The 25,698-nt window shown below is 42.6% G+C and overlaps 1 protein-coding gene across 1 annotated transcript in view; it reads left to right on the top strand.

Moving 5' to 3' along the window:
• The window catches only part of LOC126191212 (hemicentin-1-like), a 314,593-nt gene that overhangs the window by 129,704 nt on the left and 159,191 nt on the right, over nucleotides 1-25,698 (top strand). Inside the window, exon 2 of the mRNA XM_049932012.1 lies at nucleotides 7,384-7,509. Coding sequence (XP_049787969.1) covers nucleotides 7,384-7,509 — 126 coding nt within the window. The remainder of the gene's footprint in view (nucleotides 1-7,383; nucleotides 7,510-25,698) is intronic.

Below are 25,698 nucleotides of genomic sequence, written 5' to 3'. Positions count from 1 at the left end.
AGAGCACACAAGCTTCTGAAATGTGGGCCTAGAGAAGTATGCTGAAGATTAGATGGGTAGATCACATAACTAATGAAGAGTTACTGAGCAGAATTGGGGAGTCAAGAAATTTTTGGCACAACTTGACTAAAAGAAGATGTTGATAGGACACATCCTGAGACATCAAGGGATGACCAATTTATTATTGCAGGGAGGTGTGTCTTCAGACTGCAGAGCAAAACAGTGACAATAACAGCTAAAGCGGAATTTAAATTACATAAATAACCACCATTCGGATCTCCGGGTGGGGACTACTCAAGAGGATGTCGTTATCAGAAGAAAGAAAACTGGCGTCCTACGGATCGGAGCGTGGAATGTCAGATCCCTTAATCGGGCAGGTAGGTTAGAAAATTTAAAAAGGGAAATGGATAGGTTAAAGTTAGATATAGTGGGAATTAGTGAAGTGCGGTGGCAGGAGGAACAAGACTTCTGGTCAGGTGACTACAGGGTTATAAACACAAAGTCAAATAGGGGTAATGCAGGAGTAGGTTTAATAATGAATAGGAAAATAGGAATGCTGGTAAGCTACTACAAACAGCATAGTGAACGCATTATTGTGGCCAAGATAGACACGAAGCCCACGCCTACTACAGTAGTACAAGTTTATATGCCAACTAGCTCTGCAGATGACGAAGAAATTGAAGAAATGTATGATGATATAAAAGAAATTATTCAGATAGTGAAGGGAGACGAAAATTTAATAGTCAGGGGTGACTGGAATTCGAGTGTAGGAAAAGGGAGAGAAGGAAACGTAGTAGGTGAATATGGATTGGGGCTAAGAAATGAAAGAGGAAGCCGCCTGGTAGAATTTTGCACAGAGCACAACTTAATTATAGCTAACACTTGGTTTAAGAATCATGATAGAAGGTTGTATACATGGAAGAACCCTGGAGATACTAAAAGGTATCAGATTATATAATGGTAAGACAGAGATTTAGGAACCAGGTTTTAAATTGTAAGACATTTCCAGGGGCAGATGTGGACTCTGACCACAATCTATTGGTTATGACCTGTAGATTAAAACTGAAGAAACTGCAAAAAGGTGGGAATTTAAGGAGATGGGACCTGGATAAACTGAAAGAACCAGAGGTTGTACAGAGTTTTAGGGAGAGCATAAGGGAACAATTGACAGGAATTGGGGAAAGAAATACAGTAGAAGAAGAATGGGTAGCTTTGAGGGATGAAGTAGTGAAGGCAGCAGAGGATCAAGTAGGTAAAAAGACCAGGGCTCTTAGAAATCCTTGGGTAACAGAAGAAATATTGAATTTAATGAAGTTAATGAAGCAGGCAAAAAGGAATACAAACGTCTCAAAAATGAGATCGACAGGAAGTGAAAAATGGCTAAGCAGGGATGGCTAGAGGACAAATGTAAGGATGTAGAGGCTTATCTCACCAGGGGTAAGATAGATATTGCCTACAGGAAAATTAAAGAGACCTTTGGAGATAAGAGAACCACTTGTATCAACGTCAAGAGCTCAGATGGAAACCCAGTTCTAAGCAAAGAAGGGAAAGCAGAAAGGTGGAAGGAGTATATAGAGGGTCTATACAAGGGCGATGTAATTGAGGACAATATTATGGAAATGGAAGAGGATGTAGATGAAGATGAAATGTGAGATACGATACTGCGTGAAGAGTTTGACAGAGCACTGAAAGACCTGAGTCGAAACAAGGCCCCCAGAGTAGACAACATTCCATTGGAACTACTGACGGCCTTGGGAGAGCCAGTCCTGACAAAACTCTACCATCTGGTGAGCAAGATGTATGAAACAGGCGAAATACCCTCAGACTTCAAGAAGAATATAATAATTCCAATCCCAAAGAAAGCAGGTGTTGACAGATGTGAAAATAACCGAACAATCAGTTTAATAAGCCACAGCTGCAAAATACTAACACGAATTCTTTACAGACGAATGGAGTAACTAGTAGAAGCCGACCTCGAGGAAGATCAGTTTGGATTCCGTAGAAATGCTGGAACACGTGAGGCAATACTGACCTTACGACTTATCTTAGAAGAAAGATTAAGGAAAGGCAAACCTACGTTTCTAGCATTTGTAGACTTAGAGTAAACTTTTGACAATGTTGACTGGAATACTCTCTTTCAAATTCTAAAGGTGGCAGGGGTAAAATACAGGGAGCGAAAGGCTATTTACAATTTGTACAGAAACCAGATGGCAGTTATAAGAGTCGAGGGACATGAAAGGGAAGCAGTGGTTGGGAAGGGAATGAGACAGGGTTGTAGCCTCTCCCCGATGTTATTCAATCTGTATATTGAGCAAGCAGTAAAGGAAACAAAAGAAAAATTCGGAGTAGGTATTAAAATCCATGGAGAAGAAATAAAAACCTTGAGGTTTGCCGATGACATTGTAATTCTGTCAGAGACAGCAAAGGACCTGGAAGAGCAGTTGAACGGAATGGACAGTGTCTTGAAAGGAGGATATAAGATGAACATCAACAAAAGCAAAGCGAGGATAATGGAATGTAGTCGAATTAAGTCGGGTGATGCTGAGGGAATTAGATTAGGAAATGAGACACTTAAAGTAGTAAAGGAGTTTTGCTATTTGGGGAGCAAAATAACTGATGATGGTCGAAGTAGAGAGGATATAAAATGTAGACTGGCAATGGCAAGGAAAGCGTTTCTGAAGAAGAGAAATTTGTTAACATCGAGTATAGATTTAAGTGTCAGGAAGTCATTTCTGAAAGTATTTGTATGGAGTGTAGCCATGTATGGAAGTGAAACATGGACGGTAAATAGTTTGGACAAGAAGAGAATAGAAGCTTTCGAAATGTGGTGCTACAGAAGAATGCTGAAGATTAGATGGGTAGATCACATAACTAATGAGGAAGTATTGAATAGGATTGGGGAGAAGAGAAGTTTGTGGCACAACTTGACCAGAAGAAGGGATCGTTTGGTAGGACAAGTTCTGAGGCATCAAGGGATCACCAATTTAATATTGGAGGGCAGCGTGGAGGGTAAAAATCGTAGGGAGAGACCAAGAGATGAATACACTAAGCAGATTCAGAAGGATGTAGGTTGCAGTAGGTACTGGGAGATGAAGAAGCTTGCACAGGATAGAGTAGCATGGAGAGCTGCATCAAACCAGTCTCAGGACTGAAGACCACAACAACAACAACAACAACAAATAACCACATGCGTGTAGTTAGACAGCAGTGGAACAAAATGCACATGTGATAAATGGACTGGAAATCCACGAATAATAGAGTGAATTTGTGTTAATTAGTAGTAAGTGAATTCTTTGTATTTAACAAAATACAATACTTGTTACATACTAATAACACAAGTTGTGAGACGTACCAAGTGATACCACACACTGTAATGCTCTTAATGCCCTCTGTCGTTGGGTTTTATGAATCATACACTCACGATTGATCGCTGTTTCATAATAAATATTGCTTCAGATAATGCAGTCTCTCTCTCTCTCTCTCTCTCTCTCTCTCTCTCTCTCTGCCCTCGCTCGCGTCCTACGATATTATTGCCGCACTTTAAAAGTAATTAGTGATAAAGGTTGGGCAGATACAATCTGAAAAGCTTGTAAGGGTATTTAAGAGTGCTGAGGAGTAAGTGTCAAGAAAAAAAAAGACACATTGCAGCGTTTCAGAGTTAATTGGCATTGAAATTAGCTAATCATGTTGTTGCTCCAGAAAAAGTCAAGTTGACCGCCAGGTACGGTGACCCCAAAGACGTTCTTTTTTGGGTTTCCTAGAACCGAACAAGAGGTCGATACAAAAATTGGACATGGGACGGTGATTCTGACCCACGCTAATGCTGAGCAGTCTCGTGCACTGTCAACTACACTACGATAACACCTGATGCTAATAGTACCTCGCGTGTCACTTGAATCTGCGTAAGCAACGAATTGCTTGGTTAACTCATATGCTAATTAATTCGAAAGAGACGCAAAGTTGATTTTTTTTAAAGCACAATCTACCCTGCAGCACCCTTAAAAGCTTTTCAGACTGCTTCTGACCGCTTTGTCTGTGGTTGTTGTGTAATTGTGTAATGGACTCATCTGTGTAGCTAGCTGTGGCAAACACTAAATTAAACATTGCTGTATGTTGAATGGTGAAGCCAGTTAGCATACACCACGGCATTGTTATATGATTGTGGTATCAACGTTCATAAATTAAACGAAGTTAATTTACTGTCAATACGCCCATATGGCTATTAAGCTCCGACAAGCTAGATTAACGAAAATTCATGGAAGCCCTACGCCCCAGGTTATGACGTCATTCATTATTTGCAATTTAATTCACATTTATTAAACAAATTTCATTAAAAACCAATAGCAAAACACAAATAATCTTTTAGAAATCAACAGTTCTTAGAAGAATGAACCAAAATGATACCAGGCTAACACAGCAGGCTTAAATTACAGAGACGATATTTAACACGGTCGTTTTGGAGAGCTGAGAAATTTAAAGCAAGATTTATGAAGGTAAAGTGTACCAACGACTAGCACAAATGTAGTAACTGGTAAAAAATGTTTACACAAATTTAAATCTCCAAGCTAGCGGAATGGTTTTAAATTACCTTCCAAAATTTTACGCGGTACTTTAAGAGAACTGACAAATTTAAGCCATATAAGGGTCAGCAAATTGCCCGGCAGACTAAAGAAAGGGCACGGCACCAAAAGGGTCAAGCCAAAAGACAAACATACGGAAACTCTGAATATAACAAAGGTACCAACATGCAAATTAACATAAACGGTTGAAAAATTGACTAAGTAACCAACACATGTTCGAAAAAGATAGAGAGTAATGCAGCAGTGCTGGTGAATTAACGAACGGGAAAAGCTGAAGACTCGATTTTTTCGTTGTAACAAATGGTTCATATGATCAAAGCGAGCATCAGAAGCACAGAAAATTCAAGATTAAATGACGAACGGCACGAAAAAGAATTACACGCATGGGAAGAGACAATTACACATGCATTCACACTAGGAAAGGAAACATTCTAACTCAAATTAAGCATCTCGTGGCCGGTCACACTTCCACATATCAAGTTCCAGTGGAAATAAAGAAATCGTTAAATTCCTACCAGTCCCTACTCTAGATCATTCTGCAAATAAAGCTGCAAAAGAAAATGTTAACTGCTTCAGTTAGGTCGAAGACTTACACAGCCTCATCACGATTCTAAGTTATCAAGCTCACACTTAGCTGATGATGGTCACACATGAAATCATCTTTATTTTGATTGGTAATTAGTTTTGGCTAACAATACAGCTCGTATTGACGTCAACTACTTGGTTTTAGTTACATTTCAATCTTGTTCCTTTAACTTTTACTAGATCATGTAGAAATTATGCAAACTACACTACTGGCCATTAAAATTGCTACACCAAGAAGAAATGCAGATGATAAACGGGTATTCATTGGACAAATATATTATACTAGAACACATGATTACATTTTCACGCAATTTGGGTGCATAGATCCTGAGAAATCAGTACCCGGGACAATCACCTCTGGCGTAATAACGGCCTTGATACGCCTGGGCATTGAGTCAAACTGAGCTTCGATGCCCATGCAGCTTCAACACGATACTACAGTTCATCAGGAGTAGTGAGTGGCGTATTGTGACGAGCTAGTTGCTCGGCCACCATTGACCAGACGTTTTCAATTGGTGAGAGCTCTGGAGAATGTGCTGGCCAGGGCAGCAGTCGATCATTTTCTGTATCCAGAAAGGCCCGTACAGGACCTGCAACATTCGGTCGTGCATTATCCTGCTGGAATGTAGGGTTTCGCAGGGAAGTGTAGGGCCACGGGTCGTAACACATCTGAAATGTAACGTCCACTGTTCAAGTGCCGTCAATGCGAACAAGAGGTGACCGAGACGTGTAACCTGTGGCACTCCATACCATAGCGATGACGTATACACGCTTTCAATGTGCGTTCACCACGATGTCGCCAAACACGGATGCGACCATGATGATGCTGTAAACAGAACCTGGAGTCATCCGAAAAAATTACTTTTTTCCATTCGTGCACCCAGGTTAGTCGTTGAGTACACCATCGCAGGCACTCCTATCTGTGATGCAACGTCAAGGGTAACCGCAACCATCGTCTCCGAGCTGATAGTCCATGCTGCTGCAAACGTCGTCGAACTGCTCGTGCAGATGGTTGTTGTCTTGCAAACGTCCCCATCTGTTGACTCAGGGATCGAGACGTGGCTGCACGATCCGTTACAGCTATGCGGATAAGATGCCTGTCATCTCGCCTGCTAGGCCGTTGGGATCCAGCACGGCGTTCCGTATTACCCTCCTGAACCCACCGATTCCATATTCTGCTAACAGTCATTGGATCTCGACCAACGCGAGCAGCACTGTCGCGATGCGATAAACCGCAATCACGATGATCTAAAATCCGACCTTTATCTAAGTCGGAAACGTGATGGTACGCATTTGTCCTCTTTATACGAGGCATCACAACAACGTTTCACCAGGCAACGCCGGTGAACTGCTGTTTGTGTATGAGAAATCAGTTGGAAACTTTCCTGAAGTCAGCGTTGTAGGTATCGCCACCGGCGGCAACCTTGTGTGAATGCTCTGAAAAGCTAATCATTTGCATATCACAGCATCGTCTTCCTGTCCGTTAAATTTCGCGTCTGTAGCACGTTATCTTCGTGGTGTAGCATTTTTAGTGGCCAGTAGTGTAGTACCACGGGCCAGGCTCACCATAGTCACATTTGGTCCGGATGGCGGACCACGAATCTCACATGTGGTTCTAGGTTAAGGGGTTAACCCCGTGAAAGTTCCACAGAGATCGTCCAGACAGGAGCCTGAGTAAATGTCTGACCGCCCTGAAAAGACTGGAATGAGTAAAAATCCCGTGTCCTATCAGGGACTGGACAAGAAACCCCAGAACCCGAGTATATTTCTATACCCAGTAGACCACCACTACCCATGATAGAGGAGACATACGCACATCTGTTTGCCTCCGTCCGCTCTTCGTAATAAAAAACTAACTCAGTTAAAAGGTGGCATATAGTAACATGGTCCAAAGGATTGGTCCTGTCGCCGTAGTATGAAGCCATACGTTAGGGAACAGCGCCCTATGCGAGAAACAGATCGATATTACTTCACTGGTATGAGGCACGCTACAGCTGGATAGCTGGCTTCACTGACTCGATATTCAATTACTGGTACTAGTTTCTTCTAATTAATTCTTGGCTTAGTTTATTTCTTCTACTTAATTCTATACTATTCTTGATTTTACATTCAGATCACTATCTCTTCGCCTGTAATTACGGACTCTACGACCACTCCAGTACTGTAACAAGTAGGCCCGATTTCCGCATGATAGTGAAGGTGAGTGTTTTGCCTGCAGGCTGGCTGGCACATCGGTGCTGGGGGCCGGCCACCTCTGAGGGCCGCCGGTCGACGCCCAGTGTGACCCAGCTGTCCCTCTACCTGTGTGCGCTGCTCGCCCTCGCTGGAGATCTTCCCAAGACAGGTGAGCTCAAACCGCTTTCCCACAGGCGCACCGTAGCGCTTGAAGCTATTGATGTTTCATTTGTAAACACTACGAAATCATGACAAATATTTATTGAGCGACAAGAACGTGTGAGATAACTACGCCCCCTATCGACACACTCTGCCTGTGGATTTGTCCGACTGGGCCAAAAGACGATATGCACAGTTTATTCATAGCTTTCACCAGGACACACATACCGCTGGGTTCAATATATCTCACCACTGTCGTCTTGAATGTGCTTAGATGGGTCTTATATACTACTGATCAAAAGTATCTGGATACCTGTTAGTGGACAATAATTAGGGAGTGCACATTCTTCACCTTTATGACGGCTCCAGTTGCGTCGGGGACAATTTCTATAAATGGAAGCTTATTCTTAAGAGCTGAAAGCAGTATTGTTATTTATTTATTTGTTCTTCGTATTACAACCTTTTATTTGGAAAGCTAACATTGGCCATGCTACGGCCTTGCAGCAGTGGATACACCTTTTACCGTCAGATCACCGAAGTTAGGCGCTGTCGGGCGTGGCCGGCACTAGGATTGGTGACCATTCACGCTGCCAAGCGCTGTTGCCATTTTTCAGGGTGCACTCAGCCTCGTGATGCCAATTGAGGAGCTACTCGACCGAATAGTAGCGGCTCTAGTCAAAGGAAACCATCATAACGACCGGGAGAACGGAGTATTGACCACACGCCGCTCCTATCCGCGCCACGCTGGGTAGCCGCGCAGTCTCAGGCGTATTGTTACCTTTCGCGCTGCTCCCTCCTTCGGAAGTTCGAGTCCTCCCTCGGGCATGGGTGTATGTGTTGTCGTTAGCACAAGTTAGTTTAAGTTGTGTTAAGCAGTATGTAAGCTTATGGACCGATGACCTCAGCAGTTTGATCCCATAAGATCTTCCCACAAACTTCGTAATTTTCCTCCTGTCCGCATCCTCAGCCGATGATGACACGGTGGTCGCATGGTCCCGATGGGCCACCTGCCGCTTGAAGACGGAGTGCTTAACATTCGCCATACAGTCACTTTTTTGTGGACAATAATGTACAGGACTATTCTAAATGATGGACACATTTTCAAAACTTCGTATTTATTCAAGTACAAATCCAAAATGGACAAGCTTTATACCAATGGAAAGAGGAATTTCAAAGTTTTTTTTCTAATGCTTGATATCAATTTAATAAATTTAATAATTCGTAACTAAGAAGTTTTTAATAATTATTTGATAATTAGAAATGTGATAAATGGTATAAATGTTAAATATGGGCACCGTTGGCTGCACGGAAAATACCGACATGGTAGCCAAACTCGTCCCACACTTTTACTGAGTGCACGGCAGCAGTCTTCTGGTCCGTAGATCGTCCAGAGTTGTTAATAGAGGTGGGACATGAACAGCTTCCTTCACATAACCCCATAAGAAATAGTCGCAGGCTGTGAGATGAGGAGATCACGATGGCCAGAAGTGCAGAGCCAGGTCCTCAAGCCCCTGCGACCGACCCAGCGCTGAGGAAGGGAGTCGTCCAAAAAGTCTCTTACATCGCAGGGCCAATGGGGTGGAGCTCCATCCTGTTGGACAATGAAGTCCTGGGTATCTTACATAACTTGAGGGAACAGCCATCGTTCCAACATGTCCATGTACGTGATTCACTTTACAGATCATTCCGCGAAGAAAAATGGTCAATAAACCTTTTTACGGGATAAGGCGAAGGACACGTTTTCCGTTGTAATGGTGAATGTGGAGTTTCCAAACCCCATATGCGAACTTTGTGTATATTGACTTTTCCACTAAGGTGGAACGTGGTTCCATCGCTAAAAATTACACGTTGTAGAAATGTGTCATCCTCTATGTTTGTTAGCACACATCCACAAAATGCGAGACGCTTCTCTTTGTCTTTGGGGTTGAGAGCCTGCAAAAGCTGTAATCGGTAGAGCTTGTACGGCAAACGCCATCTTGGTTGGGGTATTCCAAATTCTCGATTGGCTCTATTGGTAGACTTACTGGGACTGCGCACAAAACTTTCTTTAATCCGTCGGACATCATCCTCTGAGACACGTGGTCGGCCTGTGCTTTTTCCTTTGCACACACTCCCAGTCTGTTTGAATTGCTTAAACCAATGACTTCTGCTTTTGCGACTTGGTGGTTGAATACCGAATTTGGTACGAAATGCCGGCTGCACAGCAATTTGCGGCTCACTTTTCGCGAACTCAAGAACGCAGAAGACCTTGTGCTCTACAGTGGCTATCTCACTGACAACTGACAGTGAAAGGAAATGACTGTCCTATTGCCGCGCGTACTGTAGCGGCCACATGTGAAACCGTCACCGCCCGCCCGCCTCCGACCGCCAAAGACTTCGAAACTTCCTCTTTTTATTGGTATAAATTTTGTTTATATTGGATTCGTACTTGAATACATGCGAATTTTTGGTAATGGATTCATCATTTAGAATAACCCTGTATGAATATGTTTTTGTTGTTGTCTCTTCAGTCCAGAGACTGGTTTGATGCAGCTCTGCATGCTACTATATCCTGTAAAAGGTTCTTCATCTGCGTGTAACTACTGCTACCTACATCCTTCTGAATCTGCTTCCTATATTCATGTCTTGTACTCCATCTACGATTTTGACCCTTCAGACTCCCTCCAGTGCTAAATTTGTGATCTCTTGATGCCTCAGAACGTACCCCACCAACCGATCCATTCTTTTAGTCCGATTGTGCCACAAATTCCTCTTCTCCCCAGTTCTGTTCAATACCTCCTCATCAGTTATGTGATCAAACCATCTAATATTCAGGATTCTTCTGTAGCACCACATTTCGAAACCGACTATTTTCTTCTTCTCTAAACTATTTACCGTCCATATTTCACTTCCATACGTGGCTACACTCCATACGAATACTTTCAGAAACGACTTCCTGACACTTAAATCTATACTCGATGTTAACAAATTCCTCTTCTTCAGAAACTATTTCCTTGCCATAGCCAGTCTAGATTTTATATCCTGTCTGCTTCGACCATCATCAGTTATTTTACTCCCCAAATAGCAAAACTCACCTAGTACTTTAAGCGTCTCATTTCCTAATCTAATTCCTTCAGCCTCACATGATTTAATTCGACTACATCCCATGATCCTCCTTTGTTGATGTTCATCTTATATCCACCTTTAAAGACACTGTCCATTCCATTCAACTGTTCTTCCAAGTACTTCCCTGTCTCTGACAGAATTACAGTACCATGCAAACATCAAAGTTCTTATTTCTTCTTCATGGAATTTAATTCCTACTCAATTTTTACTTTTGTTTCCTTTACTGTTTACTCAATATTCAGGTTGAATAACATCGGGGATAGGCTACAACCCTGTTTCCTTCTCAACCACTAAATGGTTCAAATGGCTCTGAGCACTATGGGACTTAACTACTGAAGTCATCAGTCCCCTAGAACTTAGAACTACTTAAACCTAACTAACCTACGGACATCACACACACCCATGCCCGAGGCAGGATTCGAACCTGCGACCGTAGCGGTCGCGCGGTTCCAGACTGTAGCGTCTAGAACCGCTCGGCCACTCCGGCCGGCCTCTCAACCACTGCTTCCCTTTCATGTCCCATGACTCTTATAACTTCCATCTGGTTTTTGTACAAATTGTAAATAGCTTTTCACTCGCTATATTGTGCCCTTTCTACCTTATTTCTTTCTGGTAATTCTACAAAATACAACTGCTACAATTATTATCTGCCACTACGAAACTCCCCTAAAGAAAATTCTCTAACCAGTAACACAGCAATTAATACTACCTCAGTGCCACAGATTCTGCTCTGTTTATGGTCATTTATCAGGGTGCATATAAACTATTCATATTAGTTCCCGCTGCCGGATCCACCCTCACAGTGCGTCGGTCAACAGCTATTATCTGCTACATGGCTTAGGCTTACCGCAGCACTTCAGCAGCGTTTCCGCCTTGCAAGCATCTGTACGTTTCACTTGTGCCAACGCAATGTAGATTCTTCAAAACCATTTCATTAAGTGGTCGCCGACTTCAACTGTCTTGTCTCTACCTGCAGAGTGCATCCTCTAGCCGGGATGGTGGCGTAATGTTGTGCGGTTGAGTGCCTTGTGAAGTCTTCCTTGGCCTGCGTGTATACCGTGGCTGCAGTATTGTCAAAGATGCGCCACTTTGACTCATCCCTTAGTGCTGCTTTGGGGAATCTCGTCCTTAATGCCTGACGACCTTTACCTGCTCCAGATTCGTAGAGCGTGCAGCCCCACAGTGTGTGCTCTCGAGCGGCCAGATTACCGCAGGAGCAGGTATCAGTAGTCTGCCTTTTGACCTTGTCTAGAACATAGCATATGGGCCCTGACCAGTCAAGTGATGCATCTGTCCATTCGACGGCTGCAGAAGTCCCAATTTTAGTCTCTCCCTGATGTTAGGGAGAAATACGTACGTATTCCTGTATTCCTCCCGGCGCATGAACGGTCCCGTTCCTCTTGCTATTGTTGCAGTACGCCATTCTGTATTAACTCTGTTTTATTTTCTTTTCTTCGGGGGGGGGGGGGGAGGGGAAGGGAGGAATTGGGGGTTGGGGGACTGAAAATCCATGAAGTGAAGGTCGCACACGAAACCTTTTTTATTTGGAATGATAAGAGGTTTCGGCTAACAATCTAGTCACTTGCTACAAAGTGATGTAAATGCTGACTGTGTCAATTACTAAGTTGTAACGGCGTAATGCCTCTGTTTCATGACCATCGTTCAATTAAAATGGCCACGATCAATGAAAAGCTGTTTTTAATTGTGTCGTGTACGGATGTTGCCGTTTTAAGAAAGATTTTAGCATGTGTGAACCGTAATGGAACCAACACTAATCAAGACTGTTTTATGATATGAATATGGCTAGATTTTTAGCTAGTAATTAGTTCAAATAAAGAAGATTTCGTGTGAAGTCTTGACTTCATGACTAATATAAACAAAAAATGTGCAACAGATCGCGTATCTCCTGATTGACAACATCAACAAACTCTGAGTTCTAATTATCGTTCGTACACTCACTTTTCCTAACTTTCGTGTCCAGTGGACATATTCTTAGAGTTAGAGCATCATTCGGGGTAGTGCAGTTGGCACCCATTACTCTTTGTAGTACCCCCAGTTGAACTCCTCTGACTAATGACTAATGACTGACTTCACGAGCTGCTATCAATGAGCCCAAACACTCACGCCATATCCAACGACTAACGCTAATACAGATTGGTGGTATGCTCTGATTGTTTTCATGAAAAGTCGAAACCTCCAATTTGCAATAGATAAAATTTTGTTCCTCTGCCTGCCTCCTCTACATGGTATGCAAAGTTACGGCTCGTTAGTGCACTTCTGTACTGTGCTTCTTGTAAAAGTTACATCGCTTAATTTTATATTTGATTTCCTGCTAGGTTCCCTTGCAGCAAGAGATACGCGGTTCTATGAGGTTCTAGTGACAATCTCACACTTCTACACCATCCCTCAAACTCACAGACCGCTGCGTCATATTTTTCTTCTATAGTTCTGGAGTCATCGCTTACAACGAACAGCATCCCATCTGCAAATGCTACCAGTGCGCTTGCGTTACCGCAGTCTTGTGGCGTCTGTAATAGTGGTTAGAATCCTGTATACCAAAACTCTGGACCATACACTGATCCCTGCGGATATACTTTTGTCATGGTCTTCGTCATTTCGTTTCCTGGTCACATTTAAGTTTTATGCCTACGGCGGGTATAGATTATCAGGCAGCTGTACAGCGCCTGTGAACTCACCAGCTCTCTAAGGCGGCCAAAGAAAGATGGTGACCACAGATTATCGAAAGCACCAGTAGTATCTGTCATCATCGACAAAGCACACGCAAAATCTGTATCTTTCGCTAGCGAGATCGACTTATTAATTGTGTCTTCAGTTGACTTGCCTCTTCTGAACCAACTTTGGAGAGGGCTCATCCCTTGTAGTAGTTTGCTCACTTATACTCTTCTGCACAATAATTTTTCAAAGAACGTTGAGAAGACAGAGTCTATAGGATTTTGGTATCATCTCTTTCTTTTCTTCTTCACCGATAAGAACTACCTCGGCATTCTTCCACAGTGCGGAGACCGTTCCCTACAAGGTAATGTTCACCAAGCCTTCCCCAAATCCAAACACTTCCTTCTAATATCCACAGGGTTCATCCTGATTCATCACTCAAAATCACTCGTTTCCAGTCATGCACTGTCCCGGGTCGTCGCTGTTTACACCAGCTCAAGCGTTGTTTACCAATGACTACTTAAATGCATGGCTTATGAGGAGTTGCTTGGCTGTTGTACCTCTTCAATTTAACACCTTACTCACAGTCACTGTGCTCGCTCGACAGCTAATAGCACCCTGGAACTAGAGTTATTTCTTATGCTGATTTCGTGTTGTATTTACATCCACCCTAGACTATGTTCGACGGCTACTGTTGATCAGTACATGAAGACTGTTTGGTCCTGGTTTTGCTTTGGCCTGTTCTTCGCGTTTCCACTTCACAATCACATCAACAGTCGTCTTGGGCAACTTTCGAAGGGTCGCTGATGGATTTGTTACTCAGGTGGCATCCAGTCACCGCTATACTATCGAAATCACTGAGCCCTTGCAGCAGATCCATTCTTCAGTTATTACATCTCTGCTGGCAACAAAATAACCCCTCCCCCTTTCCTTTTATACTGGCGGGTCCGCCTCTCGTGGCATATAGTGGTCAATTCCTTACAAGATCGGGGCATCCGAATACTTTTCACGTATCATATTCCCCAAATTACCGCCCCCCCCCCACCCAACGACACCCCGCTAATTTCTTTCCATTCCATGTCAAAGAGAAAACTGTGAAAGATTTCAGCTCATTTGGGATATAGGTGATGTGAAATTCAAAATGTCGAAGTCCAGAAACAAACAGAACCATGAACTTTGCCAAACACTAGGTCTGCGTGACAGCTTGGTTCATTATTTATACTAGCAGGGTGCTTACTACGGTCCTCAAGACTGAATGCTTTGTTTCAGAGACCACATTTGCTAGGTGACGTTACGAGTCAGTGATTCCAAACCTTGTAAAGAGACAGCAGAACGACCCGATCTGTTACGTTTGACGAAACAACTCGCATCATCCTTTTAGTCTTTCATTTCCTAGGGAAGATAGTGGTTCAAATGGTTCAAATGGCTCTAAGCACTATGGGACCTAGCATCTGAGGTCATCAGTCCCCTAGACTCAGAACTACTTAAACCTAACCAACCTCAAGACATCTCACACATCCATGCCCGAGGCAGAATTTGAACCTGTGACCGTAGAAACAGCACGGTTCCGGAATGAAGCGCCTAGAACCGCTCGGCCACAGCGGCCGGCGGGAAGATAGTGCTGGTTGCAGGTACAGTGAGTGTTTTTACGGTATGAAATTTCGGCTTATTCGCTGCATGAAGGCCTATCTCGAAGGGGAAACTTGACAAGAAGTCTACAACACAGAACAACTTGAATAATGAATGTAATACATTATTCAATGACATCTTCAGAAAGCTTACAGCAGCGGTCACAAAGACACTTGTCGCGTCCAACCACCACCAAAATAAAAAATTACCAGCCCCGTGACAGATGCTACGCAGACTAAGTAACACCCTACTCAGCACAGAAAACTATGAAAATTTGTTACGAACAGTACAACTAGTAGACGAAGAGAATGATTACAAATCCCGTACAAAGACTGAACCACAAAATCGAAACACAGCTAGGGAAAAATGGAAACAAGCAGAGAACACAAACAACATAGAATGCAGAGCCTACAGCAAACGCGGAAAAACAAAGCAGTAACACTTATGACATGGCCAACACAAAGAAATCATTTCAACACACAAACACAAATCAACACATGCAGTAGCACATTGTTCACAGAAGAAGAAACACACTCCAGTCACATCAACAGACAAATCCGATAAATACGAAGAAGCAGGTATATATACCAGCTAGAGTGTCAAGAAAGTGAATCAGTGTATCTGATAATGGGAGGAAGGAATTTAAAAACTAGGTTAAAGAACATAAGAAACTGGAAGCATAAAAATACCTTTATCAAACACCTGATAAAACGTAGCCATGAACCATCGAACATGGAACAGAACATGAAAATTAGTAGGGTGACCAATTACAACAAAAAGCTCTTCACACTACTGGAAAATTTCCGTACATAAATAGCCCTTGAAATTTAAATGAAAGTAACTAAAGAGGAAATCAATATAAGGAATAACGCACTGATCATGTTAGCCACTAAAATAGTAACAAACAGAGGTGTAAAACATAACCACACTAAATAATAAATTGATATCTCTCTCTTTCTCTCTCTCTCATACACACACACACACACACACACACACACACACACACACACACACACACACGCAACACATATAAAACCACGTATACACAGCACAACACAAACAAAAGTAGAAGCATAAACACACAGCGACAGTTGACAACGCTACATACTGTAAATATGCCGTTCAGTACGCATTGGTTGTGAAGTTTTGAAATAAAGCCGAGAATCGGTTATCTAGAGTATGCAGACCACGTAATGTGCCTCCAGGTCGACACACATGCATTACCAACGCTAGACACCGTAGGTAACACCAAACGATAATTTAAGCTCACGAAACTTGTGGTACGAAATTTGTTTCTAGCCTGAAAAACAAGAGATTACCAAGAGAACACGTAATATAGAAACATATGTGTAAATGCTATATAATTAGTTTGTTAGCTATATACAGAAAGCAAACAGGTATTACAGTTCGCTGAAGATGGTTCAGAAATAGAAGAAACGAAAGCAAACTGTCTTTCATTTAGTTGCGAAGACCGAATATACCTCTATGAAATTTGAAGCAACTAAGAATCTACGGAAAACAAAAAAATGTGACCGTAATATGCTACTTCAAACGTTTATGAAGTTCTTGGATAGCTCGTTTCCTTTACAAGAACTGCAAGCAACATGAAGTACTAATCGACAAATGTGGATAACAAATAGAATTAGAACACCATGCAGAAGAAAAGTGGAGCTGTATCATATTATGAAGTACAGTCATCGTCACACTGCAGAATATTCCGCAACTTGCTGAGGAATGTCATTGGAAAAGCTAACACAGTGCATTACCTCAAGAGAATAAACGACTGCAGAATAAAACAAACATGAGAGATTGCGAAAGAGGTATTAAGACTGAATGTGGGTGACCAACGTATTGCTCCTCACCTGTATGAGAATAAAACCGTTTGTGATGCACCAGAAATATTTCGTAATCGTTTCTTATCAGTAGTCGTCAATCCAAATAAAAATTGTATTGGTGAGGAAAATGTGCGGAACTCTTCAAAGCTGGTGTTCCATGACAGCTACATCACATGAGCTTAAGGAAACAAGTATTAACTAACTACAGAATAAAGATCCCATAGGTTCTATGAAATTTCAAGTAAGATAATGAAGATCAGTGCACCATACATTAGTTCCGTACCAGTCAGTTGCGCAGTGCGCCAGTTTCCCGACATACTGAAATACTCTTTAGTGAAGCTGCTTTATAGGAAAGGTGAGAGAGAGAATTATGAGAATTATTGGCCAATTTCCAAGCGACCAGTGCTTCCAAAGTTCTTGAAAATGCAATCTGTAGGAGAGTAGTGGTACATGTCATTGCACATAATTTGCTGTCAAACTCCCAGTTTTGATTCGGGAAGACAGCATCCAATGAAATACGAATTATTCTTTAGTATGTTGGACACTATCCGAGCTAAACGATACGTTGAGGACAGCACGTATTTTCTTTAGTAATACTTCTGCATAAGTGCGGGATTAGGGATAGTACTGAACAATGGTTCACTTCACATCTGGAAAGTTGGTAGCAAAGATGCATCTCCACTGTCAAGATACGGGCATGAGGTTTGAACATGTCCAAGTTCACGTGAAGTAAAGAGCACCCCAGCGTTCTGTTCTAGATCCTTTTTACTGTTGTACATCAATTAATGCCACTAAATAAAACATGTGATTTTTAAAAAAATCTTGAAAGTAACACACTAAAGAGTTTGTGGAGGAACTGGATTTTGCCGTGTTCTATACAAGAATGGTGTCCACTGCCTCTGATACCGAAACGTGAAGACTTGTTTACTTTACTTACCTCCACTCTAATGTGCCGTATCGTTTTTTTTATTTTGGGAGAATTCTACGCACTTACGAAGAATATTCTTAGCTCAGGAAACGACGGTCACAACGATGTGTGGTAGGCCGTCGTTCTTGTGTCTCCGCGCTTCGTTACAGGTTCATTCAGTAATCGCGAAAGCGTTACAGAGATGATAGATAAACTCCAGTGGGAGACTTGCAACAGAGACGCTCAGTAGCTCGGTACGGACTTTTGTTGGACATACCTTCACCGAGGAGTCAAAAAATGGTTCGCCGCGCAGGATTAGCCGAGCGGTCTCAGGCACTGCAGTCATGGACTGTGCGGCTGGTCCTGGCGGAGGTTCGAGTCCTCCCTCAGGCATGGGTGTGTGTGTTTGTCCTTAGGATAATTTAGGTTACGTAGTGTGTAAGCTTAGGGACTGATGACCTTAGCAGTTAAGTCCCATAAGATTTCACACACATTTGACACGTTTTATAAAAATGGTTCAAATGGCTCTGAGCACTATGGGACTTAACTGCTATGGTCATTAGTCCCCTATAACTTAGAACTACTTAAACCTAACTAACCTAAGGACATAACACACATCCATGCCCGAGGCAGGATTCGAACCTGTGACCGTAACGGTCACGCGGCTCCAGACTGTAGCGCCTAGAACCGCACGGCCACTCCGGCCGGCCACCGAGGAGTCAAGCAGTATATTGCTCCCTCCTACGTATATCTCGCGAAGAGACCATGAGGATAAAATCAGAGAGATTAGAGCCCACACAGAGGCATACCGACAATCTTTCTTTCAACGAACAATACGAGACTGGAATTGAAGGAAGAACCGATAGAGGTACTCAAGGTACCCTCCGCCACACACCATCAGATGTCTTGCGGAGTATGGATGTAGATGTAGATTCTAAATCTACCGTGTAACGGGTATAAGTGCAGATATCATTATAGATGGTATCTTAATACGTACACATATTCTTGTGTCGGTTGTTTTCTACATGTATCGAACAGCCTTCTGTCATACAGGTCGCAATCTTAAGGACCTGATGTTTCCTGGGTGGCCGTTCTGCACTATTACGTTGCCTACTTCTCTCGCTAGCCCTATGAAAGAACCTTTCGCGTCCACGGGTCCACACTTCAACACCTGACGTGCTGCTCAGGGGAAAAAAAACATTAATGGCTTGCTCTTGCCACATGTATCTGGAGTTACTAAGAAAACCAAAAAACATACGATAAGCAATGTCTATAATTATTAGTCTGCAAGTGACGTAAATTCTGATGTAATGTTCTTCAGTTCACCGTCTTTACTCACGAGTAGACATATCTGCACTTATACCAGTTACAACATGAATACTCCATCATGGGGTTTGTTATTGACAACACAGACTAATTCAGAAGGAACTGCTACATTAATTCAGTGAACACTGGACTGAAAAACGATAGGCACTCGGGTAATACTTTCTTAAGCGTTGCCGATATACACTCCTGGAAATTGAAATAAGAACACCGTGAATTCATTGTCCCAGGAAGGGGAAACTTTTTTGACACATTCCTGGGGTCAGATACATCATATGATCACACTGACAGAACCACAGGCACATAGACACAGGCAACAGAGCATGCACAATGTCGGCACTAGTACAGTGTATATCCACCTTTCGCAGCAATGCAGGCTGCTATTCTCCCATGGAGACGATCGTAGAGATGCTGGATGTAGTCCTGTGGAACGGCTTGCCATGCCATTTCCAACTGGCGCCTCAGTTGGACCAGCGTTCGTGCTGGACGTGCAGACCGCGTGAGACGACGCTTCATCCAGTCCCAAACATGCTCAATGGGGGACAGATCCGGAGATCTTGCTGGCCAGGGTAGTTGACTTACACCTTTTAGAGCACGTTGGGTGGCACGGGATACATGCGGACGTGCATTGTCCTGTTGGAACAGCAAGTTCCCTTGCCGGTCTAGGAATGGTAGAACGATGGGTTCGATGACGGTTTGGATGTACCGTGCACCAGTGGTGTACGGCCAGTGTAGGAGATCGCTCCCCACACCATGATGCCGGGTGTTGGCCCTGTGTGCCTCGGTCGTATGCAGTCCTGATTGTGGCGCTCACCTGCACGGCGCCAAACACGCATACGACCATCATTGGCACCAAGGCAGAAGCGACTCTCATCGCTGAAGACGACACGTCTCCATTCGTCCCTCCATTCACGCCTGTCGCGACACCACTGGAGGCGGGCTGCACGATGTTGGGGCGTGAGCGGAAGACGGCCTAACGGTGTGCGGGACCGTAGCCCAGCTTCATGGAGACGGTTGCGAATGGTCCTCGCCGATATCCCAGGAGCAACAGTGTCCCTAATTTGCTGGGAAGTGGTGGTACGGTCCCCTACGGCACTGCGTAGGATCCTACGGTCTTGGCGTGCATCCGTGCGATCCGTGCGTCGCTGCGGTCCGGTCCCAGGTCGACGGGCACGTGCACCTTCCGCCGACCACTGGCGACAACATCGATGTACTGTGGAGACCTCACGCCCCACGTGTTGAGCAATTCGGCGGTACGTCCACCCGGCCTCCCGCATGCCCACTATACGCCCTCGCTCAAAGTCCGTCAACTGCACATACGGTTCACGTCCACGCTGTCGCGGCATGCTACCAGTGTTAAAGATTGCGATGGAGCTCCGTATGCCACGGCAAACTGGCTGACACTGACAGCGGCGGTGCACAAATGCTGCGCAGCTAGCGCCATTCGACGGCCAACACCGCGGTTCCTGGTGTGTCCGCTGTGCCGTGCGTGTGATCATTGCTTGTACAGCCCTCTCGCAGTGTCCGGAGCAAGTATGGTGGGTCTGACACACCGGTGTCAATGTGTTCTTTTTTCCATTTCCAGGAGTGTATGTTCATTATGTTTCACTCTGAACTGCCTTTCAGAAGAAATAAGAAATTGACTGATATATGCGCCAAATATTCAAATCCAGTTTCCGTACAGGAACTCCTTGCTGTCGTCGAGAGTCTGTCTTTGTTATGCGTTATTTATATGTATACTCAAATGGTTCAAATGACTCTGAGCACTATGGGACTTAACATCTGTGGTCATCAGTCCCCGAACTTCTTAAACCTAACTAACCTAATGACATCACACACATCCATGGCCGAGGCAGGATTCGAACCTGCGACCGTAGCAGTCGCGCGGTTCCGGACTGCGCGCCTAGAACCGCTAGACCACCGCGGCCGGCTATATTTATACTCTCTCATAATTTTTAAATGTTGCATCAGTGTTTGTTTATACATTTTCTAATCAGTTTTCCGTAAAATATGCTCCAGCACAAAGCAGCTGTAGCTGGCGTTACCCCACAGAACATGATAGATAATTAGCTAAATAAATAAATAAAACGACTGGAAACAAATTTCTAACTATCAAACAAACGTTAATGGTTTTCTGTGGCAATATGCGGGTATTTTAATTATCTGTCTGTCAGGCTGGCATATTTGTTGTGGTGGATTTATTGCAAAAAAGCAAAAACTCCGAAACAAGAATTGAGAATTTGTAATATGGCCAGATCTGTGTCAACACTGGGAACAACTGAAAAGAGAAAAAAAAACATTTGGGAAGATAAACATTCCTAAACGAAAAGATAGAAAATTTGAAGATATACTGCACCAGGTATTGCTTTGAATATTGTCGCGCTTGATGAAGATTAGAAGTATTTTGGAAAAACTGAAAAATAGTTCAAGTTACGTGTCTCCTGAATCTGTCGCCTTGATACCGTAATCTGTACTCAAAAACGAAAAAGGCAAATGCACCGAATTCTAAGGTAGAACAACAGGACGAAAATAATGGATACTTTAAGCAGGAATCTATCAATTACGATATTTATCAGTAATTTGTTATTTCTAATAAAAGCAATCTATTTTAGCGTTTTTCTCTTACGTGCCGCGCTCTTTATGTCATTCCTTCATAGTGGTATGAAAAAGAAGGTTTTTCCAACGCTCTGGACCCACTTGGAAAGCTGAATGACACAAGAAGACTCTGATCTGGTAGAGAGGTTCATAAAGCTCTTGGAAAACAACACTAAACTATTTACAAAAATAATAAACGGTAACGGTATGTGTTTCCGGTTGTATCTGCATTTCACATTAAGTTTCCAGGCTATAAAATGGAAACTGTATGTAAAAACGAATATTCAGATCAAAAAGTGGTATTCTCATCATATTATCCTTACAAGTGTTATACACAGTAATGTTGTAGATTCTGTTATTGTAGGTTATCCAGCAAGATTGATAATTAAGTTGAAAATAATAAAGATATCGGTTAATCACTTACATCTGTAGAAAAAGATTTTCGATGAAAGAAATAAACGAGATCTCTTTGGAATCTTCACGTTAAGGCCGAGGGGCACCCATTTCAGTTTTTCTGTTAAACCAATATTACACAGGATTCATTTCTTCGTACACCATTTGGAATGTCCATACCGGTGTTCAGAACTCTCATCTTCTAATTTCCTGCTTCTCTTAGAACTTACGGAACTTGTTATTTTGCAGCTCCGAGTCATAAGATGTGGCTACGGCAGTTATTGCTGGATACTGTGTGGACTTCGCAAACAGCACTTCATCGATGAAATTTGCACGGAAAAGAATTTTCTCATCGTCCTAGTACCGTCCACAAACATTCTATTTACTCATGAGGTTACAATCATTTATGACCAGCTATGCAGTTTTTGAGTCCTCTGCGCTAGAAGAGCGGAGTTTTCCATGTATATTTTTCTCGCCCATTCTCTGCAGGACCTCTTCATTCCTTACCTTATTAATTTTCAACATTTATCTGTAGCACCATATCTCAAGTGCTTCGCTTCTCTTCTGTTTCGGTTTTCCCACAGTCCCATGTCTCACTACCATTCAGTGCTTTGCTCCAGACGTACATTTTCAGAAATTTCTTCCTCATATTAAGGCCTATGTTTAGTACTAGTCCACTCTTGATACAGAACACCCTTCTTGCCAGTGCTGCTCTACTTTTTATGTCCTCCTCGCTCCGTCCATCATGGGTCATTTTGCTGCCTAGGTAGCAGAATTCCTTAACCCCAATTCTGATGTTAAGTTTCTTGCGGTTCTCACCTCTGCTACTTTTCATTACTTTCGTCTTTCTTAGATTTATTCTCAGTCCATATTCTGTACTTATGAGATGTTAATTCGACAGATCCTGTAATTCTTCTTCACTTACACTCAGGACATAAATGTCATCAGCGAATTTTAACATTTCTATACTATCACCTTGAATATTAATCCCAGTCTTGATGTTTTCTTTTATTTCCATCACGGCTGCTTCAATGTATAGATTGAACAGTAGAGGCGAAAGACTATACATCGCTGCCTTACACCTTTGTTAATTAGAGCACTTCGTTCTCTGTCTTCCAGTCATATTGTTCCCTCTTGGTTCTTGTACACACTATATACTGCCCGTCTTCCCGTATAGCTTAGCCCACTTTTCCTCAAAATTTCTAACATGATCCACCATTTTAAAGTGTCTAACGCTTTTTCCAGGTCGACAGATGCTATGAATATGTCCTGATTTTTCTTCAGTCTTGCTTTCGTTATCAAGCGCTACGTCAGAACTGAATCTCTGGTGCCTTTACCTTTCCTAAAGCCAAACTGATCGCTATCTAAGTCATCCTCAATTTTCACTTACATTCTTCTGTATATTATTCTAATCAGCAACTTTGATGCATGAACTGTTACAGTAATTGTGCGATAATTCTCGCAATTGTCGTCTCTTGCAATCTTCAGAATTGCGTAGACGATATTTTTCAAAACGTCTGACGGTATGTCGCCATTCTCATACATTCTACACTCCAACATGAACAGTTATTTTCTTGCTACTTCCACAAATAACTGTAGAAATTTTGATGGAATACTGTGTATCCCTTCTGTTTTATTAGATCTTAAATCGTTCAAAGTACTTTTAAGTTCTGTTTTTAATACTGGATCCTCTAACTCTCTCCTATCGGCTCCAGTTTCTTCATGTCCTCGGACAAGACCTTCCCTTGAAACAGATCTTCAGTGTACTTATTTCATTTATCTGCTCACTCCTCTGCACGTTTCGACTATTCTATGTTTCGAGTCTGTCTACCCGACGACAATTTCTTCTTAGATCTTTTCACATCTTTCCTGCAATTACTATTAATATCATTCCTAAGTGATTTATATTTCTGTATTCCTGAATTTCCCTGAACATTTTTGTACTTTCTTCTTTCGTTGATGAAGTATTTCTTCTTTTACTCGTGCTTTCTTCGTAGTTACCTTCCTTGTTCTGCGTTTTTCTTTCCAACTGCTTTGATTACTAGATCTGTCCATTCTTCTACAAACGAACTGCCTATGAGCTGTTCATTATCGCAGTATCTAATAGCCTAAGAGATTCTTCCTGACTAATCTCTTAAACTTCAGTCTACACTTCATCATTGCGAAAATAGTATCTTAGACCATATCTGCTCCTGTGTAAGCCTTAGCGCCTTAGAAACTAATATCTGATTTCGGAAAGTCTGACCGTCCATGATGATATCTAACTAGAATATTCCCGAACCTCCAGGCCATTTACATGCATACCTTCTCCTCTTATGATTCTTGAACATAGTATTCACTGTTATCGGCTGTAATTTATTGCAGAACTCAAGTAGTCTTTCTTTTCCCTCATTCCTGCTCTCAAGTCCCTACTCTCCCATAACGTTTTCTTCTACTGCTTCCGCTACAATCTCATTCCAATTTCCCGTGGTTATTAGATTTTCATTCCTTTAGGCGCTGAATTATCGATCCGATACTCTTTCTTCTTCTTCAGCTAGCGACGTCGCATGTATACCTGAACTATCGGTGTCGGTGTTAGTTTTCTGTCGATTCTGATAAGAACAACGCTATCACTGAACTGTTCACAGTAACGCACTCTCTTCCCTACCTTTCTTTTTGTAACAAATCCAACTCCCGTTATACGTTTTCATTTATATCATGTCAGAAAGAACAGATAGCATGCATTCATATAATTAAGGGCAGGTAAAGGGCCAAACTGGGAAAAAAATCGAATTTCTTACATTGCTTAATTTATTAGATTGATTCTTTGAGAATAACATCGCAAATATTCGTAATCGAATTTTGACTAGAAATATATTTGTTTGGGAGTCTGCGCTAGCCACTCTCCCTTTTTCTATACTGTGACCGACTTCTTCTCTACGCTAGAAATTTTTTGATCTTCAATTTTTCGTTCTGACGATCGCAACGAACTGCATTTGAGTTTAGAAGGCTGTGAGAAAGATTACCTTTGCTTGTTCCTTTCTTGACGAAAGTGTTTTTTTAATAATATATGCTACCAAATTATTTCAGTTTTTAGCTTTGCATACATACGAGTACATCAACCTGTCTTGCTCGAAATAGGTCGTAACAATGGTAGCATATTCAAAAAAGTGAGAAAATGTCGAATTTCACAGGTAAAAGGCAAAGGAAATTTAAATATCATTCGTACAGATGCTGCTCCTGAGTGTGAAGAACAGTATTTGACAATGTCACCGAGTTCACCGGAGAAGTGCCAAAGACGAGTTTTCCAGTGGATTTAGGTACCTAGCCAATCCTGAACGGGTGAAAAAATGTGTACATGGGAAAACATAGAATACAAATGAGGGCTACAGTCACCTTATATGGATGAGTGCTGGCTGCGTTGGCCGTGCGGTTCTAGGCGCTGCAGTCCGGAAATGCGGGACTGCTACGGTGGCAGGTTCGAATCGTGCCTCAGGCATGGATGTGTGTGATGTCCTTAGGTTAGTTAGGTTTAAGTAGTTCTAAGTTCTACGGGACTGATGACCTAAGACGTTAAGTCCAATAGTGCTCAGAGCCATTTGAACCATATAGATGCGTTGCTCAAAAACAGTATTTGTGTTCTCCATTGTTGTGAGGACAGCTGCATGTGATGCCAGTCTAGTGTTCAAAAGTGGAAATGTGTGTAGGATTAAGAGCCTGCAGAGGGTAAGGTTCCATCCAGGTGCATTCAGATTGAAGA

The sequence above is a fragment of the Schistocerca cancellata genome, chromosome 6, assembly GCF_023864275.1.
Source record: "Schistocerca cancellata isolate TAMUIC-IGC-003103 chromosome 6, iqSchCanc2.1, whole genome shotgun sequence".
Lineage (NCBI taxonomy): Eukaryota > Metazoa > Arthropoda > Insecta > Orthoptera > Acrididae > Schistocerca > Schistocerca cancellata.
Note: the sequence above shows the minus strand (reverse complement) of the source record. Positions and strands in the feature narration are given on the sequence as shown.